Genomic DNA, 12,482 nt, shown 5'->3' on the forward strand with positions numbered 1-12,482 from the left:
AGTCGTAGATTGTAAGAACCAGTCAACTATTCACGGAGATATCAATTTTTGCGCCATATCCCAATAGTTGGGGTTTTGAAGGAAGCACGATGAAATGACACTTGGAATTAAAATTAGACACAGTTTTCAATGCAATCATTTCTGAGTGATTGAAAGTTTGAACACAGTACTCTTCAGCATAGTATTTTGTTTTTAGGACGGTTCCTTTTAAGCATCCCAATTGTACGAGTACGACGTGTTAAATCTTATACTGGAAATTTTTCATTACCTCCGAATTCAAATTAATAACCCATGCCTTATAATTACCACAGATAACAGATATACATGCTCTAACAAACATTTTCAAAATGCTGTGTAAATTTAAAATTTGCTATACGTTGAAAACACTACTGCTACCTACTCGACTATTCGTCGCGATCTTTCAAAACATTTCACTACGTTTCGGAACGATAACAAAATCCTCCTGTCTGTTACACAAATATTCGAACTATAACAATTTTAACACTTATCACACATTAGAGACAAATTTATTTCCATGTCGCAAATTACACGAGAATTTTATCGGAATAAAACAATAATATAATTGTCATATTATCCAACAGCAATACAAAAATCTAGCGTGAAGTAAATGTTGCACCCAAAATTGTGGCTCATGTGAAAGCGACACCCAAATCGTGGTGACACCTCGTGTCGATCGTGGTGACATCTGCAAGTGTTCGCCATGCTGATTGAGCAAATTTTACACACAGTACATATGTGAGCCTATATATCTGTTATCTGTGTAATAACTAAAAAGATAGTAACTGTCTTCAACTGCAACCACTGGAAACACGAAATTTTCAAACCACTTAAATGTATTCAATAAAATATGTGTAGTTTTGAAATTGTCCTGAATATTTTGATAAATATTTTGTCCGATTTAATTTAATAAAGCAATCGATTTGAAAGTAAAATGACTATTAATGCAGAATACATGTGGATCGATAGAAAAAGGTATCATCTCACTACTAGGTGAATTAGGAAATAAACGAAGAGGCGAAGCAAAAAGAAACAAAAGAGAGTATCAGTGCCAACGTCACTCGTTCCCCTACGACAAGGCGAAACCAAAAGACCGCTTGCAGAGAGAATCAGTAGAATTTCATTTCTCATCCCTTCATGGATGTATTGGAAATCTGTGACTTTTGGCTTTAAAAAGTGACCAAAATATGATAAATCGAAGTAATTATTATGGTAACCTACAACTATAGATACAAGATATACGAGCACCAACAAGTAAAAATCATTGTGCATCGTTTTCTGTTTATATCAATTCTTCAAGCAGCGGTTGAATATCGACACTGTACAGTATACGATATGCACTGAAAACCGAAAATGACTGATAGGGTAAATAAAGGAAGAATACAATTTTGAAACTACTGTTTCCCTTATTTCGTTGACTGGACATGGCTCTCGTTCTCAACATTTGCAAGCGAAGCAGAGCGTAACTTTTATTTTTCGTCAATTTCGTCTATTTTGAGTCAATGAAAATGATTTTTTTAACTTAGATCATGACACTATACTGCCATTTTGGTAGTTATGAAATAAACATATTTGGACAAATAATTATGTTCATAGTATAAATAAATTTGGTGGTCGAAACATAGTAATTTTCTTGAGCTTTGAAGACGATTTTTAATGTGTAATAAAAATTTATGAATAATAGCGAACAATCTTACATTTGGAACATATTCCTTTCGCGAAAAGACCGAAAGATCAAAACCCCGTTGTTGTAGTGTATTTTTCTCCATTCTTTTGATGAATGTTGACTTGTTGTTGAACATGTTTTTGCATTAGTAATATATTTATTTATTTATTAATTGATTAATTATTATTTATTATTTATTTATTTTATTATTTAACTTGTTTATTTTTTAATTGATTGATTTATTGTTTAAGGGCAAATTGGTGCCCATTGCAGCAAAAACTATGTAGCCATGTGGAACTTAACGATTTAATATCGCAGACCCCTTTGGAACCATAACAGTTGTTCGCGGAACGGAAATTAATTTCGTTTGCAGAGCACCGAGGACGTCTAGTGTCAAATACCACTCGACTCAGTTCGACGAAATGGGCAAATGTTTGTGTGTGTATGTCAGTGTGCACCTTTCAAAGATTTCTCTCTCCGCTCAATTTTCTCGGAGATTGTTGAGCTGATTTTAACATGCTTTACGTTTGAAAGCTACTATTAGGTTGCGGATCAAGTTCGATGATCAAATGGTTGCCGCTTTTAGTTCCGGAGATATAATGATAGAGGTGACGGAACCGACAAAACGCCTTTGTTTCTCTCCCCGCTCACTTTTTTTGGATATTGTTAAACCAATTTATACAAATTTAGGCTCGAACGCATAATTCATTGAGCAGTTTCGAAAATCATATGACTGTCACGGATATATAATCGTATGAGTGACGTAACCAACAAATCGCATTTTTTCTATCCGCACATTAAAACTCGAATGTGTTATTGCTGATACTTTTGGTTTGTAGCATGCATTTATGAACTCGATTCAACCCGATAGTATTTGTATGAAAAATCAAATCAAATTCGGGTTAGAAGTTATCTTAATAAAAAATATGTTTTAATGAGACGGTTCAAATGACAAAAGAAAGACTATATCACGCCACATGGAGGATTAGAAGGAGTTTTCAATTGATTTTTTTCATACTATACGTGGGGTTGGGAGTCATACCCAAGCTGGTCATGTGATACCCGTCCCCTAGAATTATTTAATTTTCGGTGCTCGTTTCATACAAATTTTCTTGGAATATAAAAGTATTTTTTGTAAGGTTATCTTCTTTTCATTGCAAACAGATGAAACATTAGCATTTGAATGAATTACTCTTCAAAGTAATCGTCATATCTTTAAAAGGGCAAAATGACTCAATTGATGGTAGGCTTTCAAAATCTAAGTTATCATATTAGTTTTCTAATAGTGAACAGTCTCACATTTGAAAAGTAAACTGTACAAATGTGTTTTGTATTTTCTATGAATACTGCGTATATTTGTTTGTTGTTAGGTGTGATATTAGTGAAAGAGGACAACATGCATGAAACTTTTGTGATTTTTAGTTCTGTAGTTAAGATAATGCGAAATTTCTTCAAAGCATATTTTTTATTCCTCTTCCCCAACAAGATTGTTTGGATATACGTGTCTTCTTTGAAGTACTGTAACTATTAGCATCATAATTGTAGTACCAAAACGATTTTGAAAACAGAAATGGGGTCCAATATTTGCTGTAGGGATTTTTCAGATTATCATTATTTCACAGATAAACATTCTTAAAACAAGCCCTTCAAGAGATTGTAAAAATCGACATTCAGGATATCATGGTGTTTCATGGATTTGTATTGGGTTAGGTTTTTCTTGATATTGCATTGGAGAACTTGATGAAGAAGATACAGAAGAGGTTCGTCTGGGTATATTGAACCAACAATTTCTTGAATGTTCCATGTAAATAAGCCGAACTTTGCTGCGAGATGGACATCCGAATCATACGGGTTACTCTCTCGAATGTGTTTCATACATTTTCCAAAGTAGCTCAATGGTAGAGCATTTCAACGGACTTACTTTTGGAGAATATGTTTGTATATTTATTTCAGTAAGGGTATTTTAATCAAATAGTGTTTTTTCATCATGTTGCTCGGTGAGTAGAGATAAACATGAAACCTAAGTAAATAACGACTCCATGTAAAATCGTTTGCTGAATATATTACATGATTTTTATAATATTTCATGATTTTTATAATATTTATAAAGTATAAACTGACTAGGGGTAAATTACCTTTGTGTACATACTGTTAAGAAAAAAGCATTCAGATTTCACAAGTTTTTTTTAATTTCAACTCTTCTCCTTCTTCTCTAGGATTATGCAACACAAGATCGTTTTTTCTCTCTTCGCAAGCAGGTTGAGTTGGTTATTGAATTATTGTTTTCCATAATTCTTTTCGAGAGTTTACATCGACTCTAAAGTTGTCCTTTATAGTTCGATTGAAATATGATACAAATCTACATAAATCGCAATGAAGTAATGGCAATAGTCGAATCTTCTCCACAAGGCTAAGTAATGTTTTGCTGAGAATATACTTTTATCTACGCTAAACTCTATCTATAAGTTATTAGAACCACTCTATTTCTAATATAATTATTGTTTCTGTAACGTATCTTCACGAATAGAAAGTCTTTGGGCAAACAGTCGGCCAGCAGATCTTTACGGCTGCCACGGATGGTGATGCGGTTTGGCAGTCGTTGAGTGTGATCCACTGTATTCGATAGATTCGTTGGATTCCTCCAAACTGTGTGAATGATAGTGCTGGTACTGTTTGCCATCGTTTTCGTGAGAACTGATAGAAATATAATTTGGATTGCTCGGAGCCGCCGTAAGGTACGTGTTAGATGGTTTCGGCGGAAGATAGCTATTGGTGGGTTTCGATTGTACCGGCGGCAGGTACGACTTCGTGGGTTGTTCGTAAGTAACTTTGTTGTCCACTTTTGGAGGTAGATATTGTAGAGCCGGAGCAAGATATGCATTGTGGAAGGACGATGATGTGGCTGGCTGGCTATGGGAATAATCGGATATCTCGTTTGTCGATCCTAGATAGGTGGATGGTTTGAAAGGTTTTTGAGTGTGGATGTTTGTATGTAACTGTGATACGGCTTGAGCAGGGTAATACAGCGGTTTGATTGCAGAAATGTACTTATTTCCGGTGTAGAGATCTGGCACGTGGGAGTTTGATGAGGAGGCGTAGTGGCGCACTCCCTTGACTCCATTGGCAAATAATGGCTCATCGGCTGTGTTCGGATGAGCTGCATAGTTTGCAGGAAGATACGAATTCGAGGGGGTTGAATGTGGGATTCCGTAGGTTGACGGTAAAGTTTCGTGAAATTTTAGCGTCGGTGATTTGTAATGACCAGTCGGGTCGTAACCGAGTGTGTTGTCCCATCCACTACTGGTCGGTACTGCTCGAATGGTTAATGCAGGATTAGGTGATTGTAACGCTTTAATAATTTCCGAAAGCTCCTTAGAGCTGATACTGTATTTCACCGGGCTATTCGGAAAGGTATGGAAATCTTGTTGACTTGCTGGAGAGAAGAGCGATGGTTGTGAAAACTTGTATGGTGATGAGTAGTATCTATAGCCAGTGTAATGGGGAATGTTGAACAATGGTTGAGGCATTCCATACGTGAAACCAGAAATGGTCGGAGCAATAAATTCCATCGGTCCGTATTCTGATGCCACTTCACGTTTACCATGAGGTCCTTTAGCCGAAATTTTTGCTGACGACGACTTTACTGTTGATTTGGACTGTGATTCTTTTGCAGCCAAGGCACTTACTGATAACAGCAGAATTGCTGTTATCCGAAAGAACTGAAATGAAAAAAAATTCTACATTATTTCAATTGAACCTGAAATGTTTATCTGTTAAAACTGATAAACTGGAATGTGGGCAGCTATGAAAATGATTCAAGCTTTATGCTGCTCGTTTACATAACTTTAATTTTCGTTTTCCAGCTAATCTCTATTTCAATACTTGTAACAAAACTGTTTTAAACGGTTGTTAATAATTTCAAATAAAAGCATATAAAGGCTAACTAAAGGTGAACTGGAACGCTTCTTACGCCCTGCTACCATGCCTACCAAAGCTAATGAATGCTATGAGTTGCCCGGAATTTAAAATCAGCGACTCCGAAGAAGTGGCAGGGTAGTCAAGGATACTCAGCAAATGCTCTGATTTTGTGTCTGATTTTACTGTTCGGGCGCTGATAGATTCCACCAAGAGAAAGATTAGAAGTTTTGTATAAACTGAAGAAATGTAAAAATCTAGCACTTCAACTTTAAAGTTTAGAGTTAGTGGTCTTTTATAACTTATTGAACCATGAATCACAGTATATATGTTATAGCGATACGAAAATTCGAAGGAAATGCATCGATTTTCATCTAATTATTTGTGCAGTGAATGGTAGAGCTTAGATCAATGTGATAAAAACTGTCCCAGAAAGTATGGACGCAACCAAAATCCGCTGCCATTTCGCAATGGTTCAGAATCTGTCAATTTTTATGGCTGCGTCCTGTTGTTTACACTCTTCTCTAGCCACTTGTGCAGTTGTTTATTCGTTTTCATTAGTTTGTTTCGAAATGCGTGGACTTTCAGCAGAACAACGTCAAAAAATTGTGTACAAACGGTGCACAGACTGCCACTGAGAAAGATAGCAAAAATGGAAGGAGTAAGTGAAAAAATCGTGCGAAATGCAATCAGGAAGTTCGGTGAGGATAACACCTTTGAGGATAAACCGAAAACGGATCGAAAAAAAGATCCTGCCAACTCTCAATTGGATAAACGTATACTGAAGGCGTTCGAGCAAAAGAAGGAGGTTTCAGTTCGGGATGTGGCCAAAAAAGTTGGCACTTCGAAGTCAAATGTTCTTTGTACTAAAGAATGTTTGAATCTTCGAACCTATAAGAAGCAGAAACAACCAAAACGTAGTCCGAAACAAGAAGCATCGATCAGGCCGAGGGTTCGAAAGCTGTACAATACGATTCTTGCTGGAAATTTGAACTGCATAATCATGGTCGACGAAACCTACGTGAAACTCGATTTCAAATCCTTGCCGGGACCACAATATTATACGGTGCCAGTCCGAGACATCGATTGAACTCGAAAAATTTGGTAAGAAAGCTATGGTCTGGCAAACAATTTGTAGCTGCGGTAAGATTTCGAAACCCTTCATCACCACTGCTTCAATGAACAGCGAAATATACATCAAGGAATGTCTACAAAAACGACTTCTACCCATGATTCGAAGCCACATGGATCCTGTTATGTTCTGGCCGGATCTTGCTTCTTGCCACTACTCGAAATCAACGGTAGAATGGTATACTACCAAAAATGTCACTTTCGTCCAAAAAAATTTGAATCCACCAAATATCCCACAACTTCGACCAATTGAAGAATTTTGGGCATTAACGAAGGCACATATTAGGAAACATGTCTCGGCAGCCGAAACAATTCAACAGTTCGAAAAAGATTGGAAAAAAGTGTCAAAACTTGTCGCCAAGAAGTCTGTACGGAATTTAATGAGGAACGTTCGCAAGAAGGTGCGCCAGCTAGTCTACAATGGCTAAGTAACAAATGTTGAGAATAATATTCTGTTGTTGTAGTCTAATATTATAAGTATATCGAGTAAAATATGAATATCTAACACTTGTGAGTTATTTACAGCGAAATCAAAGTGCGTCCATACTTTTTGGGACAGTCTTTATAAACAGGCGATGCAGACCGCATGGCTTGCTTGTGTTGGTACCCAAAACTCTGTAAATAATTCGGTATGCCGACATACACGTAAAATAAACATGCTTGGATTCAATGCTAACTCGTTCGACCGGTGTGACGAAAGCAAGCACGTGGTTTTTAATTTCACTTGGCTTGCTGAAGTAAACTTGATATCACTAACACAAAAGAGCTATGTTTGCCCCACCTGTTTCTATCTCATTGAGCTTAGATGACTAAAGGTCAAGTTACCCTATTCAATTCGGGTAAGTTCGGCTTTTATAAAATTGGGTAGCATCTACTCCATTTTTCCAGAGGCCAAACCAACCTAAGAAAAGAGTAGTTGTGTGATAAAAGTTGATCAATTTATGGCGAAAGTCATTTAAGTTAGCGGCACTTCCATCAGACTTTGTATCAGTTGGCTAGGGAATTATCCAAATTTGCGTAAACATATTTTTTTTGTGGGAATTGCTGATTGGAATTCTGAAGAATTCGCTACTCGTTAAAAGTTAGTTATAGCAGTAATCGAAAAAGCAAAGTTTTTTGGCATTAAAAATGCCTTACTCTTCACTATACGGGGCCGGGGTCAATTAAAAGTTTCAAAAATAGCCGCGTAACCTTTTTGCGTCATAATTTTGAACGTTAATAACTCAGTCATTTGTCGATGGATTGGTATAATTTAACAACCAATCGATTCGGAAACTTTTAACTTAAACATGTATGGCAACGTCGTTTCAGTATTTCAATAGCATACTATTGAAAAAATGGTTAGAATTGACCTATGTTTTCATCCACCAATCCCAGCTGACCAAATTGACGTCATTTTCTTGTTCGGCATAGGAGGCTTTGCGTCATGCATAAAAACACCGCATCATTCTGCGTAGTTCGAAGAGGAATCTATAAATATATGCTGCAAATCATTTCTTCATTTCAGTTGATGCTTGACTGTGAATGAAACAAGTAGCTCGTCCAGTGAGGTGATGACTAGATTGTATATGCGTTCGCTCGTTGGATTGTCGCTTTTGCTAAATCATCACTGTACGAGGCTTGGGTGTCAATTGAAAAATTTTCAAAAATAACCGCGTAACCTTTTTCTGTCATAATTTTGAACGCTTAGAACTCAGTCATTTATTGATGAATTTATATAATTTAACTACCAATCGATTCGAAAACATTTAACTTAAACTTATGCGGTAACGTATTTTAAGTATTTCAATTGCATTGGATTGAATTGACCTATGTTTTCACGAGCCAATGACAGTCTCAGTGAATGATGTCAAACTCTCATCCGATTTGCGCAGTGTGAACTATAGCACAAAAGGGAATCTATAAATACATGCCCGAATACATTTCTGCTTTAGTTTACCCATGGCTTATCTCGATTCTCCGGTAACTAGCAGGCCAGCTTAGAATTATCGACGATAGATTTTTCGAACCTGATTTGACGCGCTTGTATCTCTGTGATTTATCGATAAATTTTCCTCATTCAACTTGATTCGAAAAAGTTTTAAAATGTTTTAATTTGTCAACAGGTAGTTTGCATATTGAAATCTCCATTTACATACAAACAACACGGTGGCGCGCAAATAAATTCAGTATAAAGTTGTGTTATGATGATAATCATAGATAATTCTTTTTCATTAAATGTGGCTAAATACAAAGAACTATCTCTCAGCATAATCTTTCAGACCCGCTTATTAAACCAAACAATAATCGTGGAACCTAATTGAATAGTTAGAAATTGATGTAGTCGTATAAAGCATAATATTTTGGTCTAATCTTGCTTCCAAGAATCTTATAGAAGGGATCCAGACTAAGTGTAGCAAAAATAATGCAATACAAATCAGTATCGATTTGAACAAGCTGTTGTCCCACCAGGAAAAAAAACGCTTCAAAAGATTCGGAACTTAGTACAAATAAGTTGCACCGACTCACATATATAGTATTATCAGATGCAATAAAATAGAGTATAAGAGATAAACTCAAGACAAGCTAATCTGCGATTTTACATGCATCATTTCAATTCTTACTAAACTCGGGTTACCGCCAGTTTTAGTTAAATTATCATTTACGTCAAAACAACAAGTGTCTTATCACTACATGCGTTGTAACTATGACAATGCTCATTCATGTATTCATAAAAACAAGTTACAATATGAACAAAATTAAGGAATTTGGTTGCGTATGCATTGGTACCTTAATATGCAAAAGTGAAAATCAATTAAAGTAACAAAATATGTTCTGCGGACTGTGTCACATTATTTCCTTCCTTGTATTGCTGCAATTCTATTTTAAGACACTTTCCGAAGATTATCGACGCTTTTTAACGAAGGATCATTAAAATTACACTATTACTGAGTTTATTGGTTGACGGTTATTCAAATTTTCACTTTCACATTCGATCAAAATACTTAAAATCTTCTCTAATCGTTGTTTATAAAATGATTGAGTTTGTACGTTCTCTGTCTTGAAAATTATTATCATATAAAATCGTTTCATTTGTCCAGATTTATATCTTGAGGTTGTTCGTATCCAAAATTGATCTTTTAAGTAACTTTGAAATCATCATAAATGACTTTCATTTGAAGGATATTTTCCAAAAATTTTCAAATGTAAAAATTTGTTGTAGGCATTGAAATAGAGTAGAATCAATTGTTCTGAAAGAATCTAATTGTCATTTTGATCATTCGCCAAAAATATAAACACTAAAAGTAGAGCAAGTTTGTAATTCGGGACTTTTAGTGCATCCACTATCATCTTTATTTTTGTATTTATTATGAGTGCCTAAGAATTATTTCATTTTTAATGTAATCGATTTTCACAAACTTAGATTCAAATGAAAGTCCCCAAAAAGTGTATTCAGATCCGACTTTCGGTTCCGGTATTACAGCACGACAAGTGAAAATTTTTCAATTTCATGAATATTTTTTCAATAGTGATGGCGAAATGAGGTGTAAGTTTTTATAAACGGGACAAAAAAATTACTAATAAGTAAATCAAATGTTTATATTTTTTTATAATCAGAAATTATAAGCTCTGTCTAATGATCGAATTATTATTTTACATACAAGTTGCTCAGACCAGCCAAGTTTTCTGCAGTACCAATTTGTTCACGTTGTTGTTCCACAAGGAAGAAATGATTCAAAGGATTCGCAATAAAATACTGAGTATATTTAGATATGAAATTCAAAGTACTCAGTTGATTGTTTCGAATTTTATTTTTGGTCAATTTCATATGAAATCGAAGGTCAATTTAGTTTTGTAGTTTTTATTTGGCTCAAATTTCGCATAAGCATTCTTTATTACTAAAACGAACAATTAGCATCATGAGCTTGCTATTTTTAATCTAGTTTTACTTTTGAGAAGGGTCTAAGCAAAAATTCCTAGATAAATGAATAACTTTATCTCATAGAATGTTAGATTGATTTGTTGTTTAAATTTTTTTAAATCTAAAATCAATTCATGAACATTTCGCAATTCGATGGCTATTAATTTGTGATTTTATTATTTTGAAAACTTATATTTTTGTCGATATTCTTGCTTTTTGACCTACTATGCAAAAAGTAAGACGTACAAAACAACTCCATCTTCGATGCTATGTTCTTTGGGTAGACTCTTCGAGAAATTGAAATATTGATGAAATTTATGCTAATGTATATTACTTTACACAAACTATTACCGTATAAAAGTACTATGTTACTGAATTACTACAGGCATAGAAGTAAAACGCAATCTACTCTTTCAGAAAAAATGCTTCTTAGTTAACAAGACTTGCGAGACATTCGAAAAAGACCGAAGGTTACAGATATTCAGTAATCGTTAATTTAAATTCTCTGTACCTTGAGATCGTTAACATAAAGCAAAATGCTGTGTAATTTTATTTTGATTGAATATTTTGTACTCTTTCAAAAAATCGTATCGGAAAACAAGAAAAACATTTATGAAAAATGTTTAAAATACTCAATCATTTTTGAAAGACTACAACTTTTTTGTTAATTATTTCCATAGTACATTAAACTTCATCAGAAATACAAAACAAAAATACAAAAAAAAATCAAAAATACTTTTTTAGAGAAAATTGATTGTAAGGTTTTATTTACAGAACAAAATAAAAATATTTTTATCACAGATTGTACTTTCTCCATATAGTCCCAATAGTTACTTAAAACATTTCTGAAAACATGTATTTACAATTTGTGTCAGCAACCAAATTGATAAAAAATTCTGAAACTGAAGATTTTCGCGTCTATCATTCTACCAAATGCAGTACAATAATTTTTTATATATGCCATTATTCTTGCACAAGGATGCTCGCTTAACTACACCAGGAAATGACACTTTTTACTTGTTGTTTCTTCCCTTTACTGAAATCCTAAACACTTGGTAAAACCGGATATTAGAATTGTTTCTTGAAATCAGTTACCAGGCGCTTCCATTACATCACAACATAATTTAGTACACTAAATACGTTTGTACACAAGCAACGATAGTTTTGTTGTTGTTAGATTGCTGTTCAAAAACGTACAATACTAGTCAATCAGATCACTCATTATTAATAAGAAGAATATTACAAAAGGTTCCTCTGATTCGCAATATCACTGTTTTCAGACAACAATTATTTCAAATGCGATGAACATCATATTATTCATCCAATTAGTTTGGTCTTTTCAGCACTAACCATCATTTTGAACTTTACCGCTCTCAAACACAGCTTTTTCCGAAATCTTCTCTATCCGATTACAACACCAGATTGCCTCAAAATCCAAATATCCTTCAGTTCCACACGAAAACTAAAAACACCAACAATAGCAACGAAAACCGAACGACACTGATTCATCAACTTCTGAGAAACCCCAAAACACCGGTAATGCTTTCCACAGGCGGTCGACAATAATGGAATGCGCCGAGGCTGCCAAAAATCACCTGTTTTTATACAACGACGAACCGCTTCTTCTCTCGCTGACGACTGACGGCTGCCACGGCGAGCACCGCCTTCGCCACCAGCACCACAGTTTGACATGATGCCCAACGGTACACGTTCGGTTCATTTCCATTTGTTACGGATCTTGAAGACCGCGCAAAAGATCACCAGACCAGGGGTGGGGTTTAGTCCTGCTCTGTGATCTGAAGCGATGGCCGGTAATTCAAGAAAAAAAATTTAAACGCCGTTACGCGACCC

The 12,482-nt window shown here is 35.1% G+C and overlaps 1 protein-coding gene across 1 annotated transcript; it reads right to left on the reverse strand.

Annotated features, from left to right (window-relative positions):
- Positions 1–3,891: 3,891 nt before the first annotated feature.
- On the reverse strand, positions 3,892–12,184 carry LOC131431573 (DNA-directed RNA polymerase II subunit RPB1-like). Its single transcript, XM_058597376.1, has 2 exons — positions 11,982–12,184; positions 3,892–5,403 (listed from the first exon to the last, which is right to left on the reverse strand). Exons 1-2 carry the CDS (start codon positions 11,985–11,987, stop codon positions 4,246–4,248), a joined length of 1,164 nt encoding a protein of 387 aa, XP_058453359.1. The 5' UTR covers positions 11,988–12,184; the 3' UTR covers positions 3,892–4,245.
- Between the last annotated feature and the right edge of the window lie 298 nt (positions 12,185–12,482).

Source organism: Malaya genurostris, chromosome 2, assembly GCF_030247185.1.
Source record: "Malaya genurostris strain Urasoe2022 chromosome 2, Malgen_1.1, whole genome shotgun sequence".
Classification (NCBI taxonomy): Eukaryota; Metazoa; Arthropoda; class Insecta; order Diptera; family Culicidae; genus Malaya; species Malaya genurostris.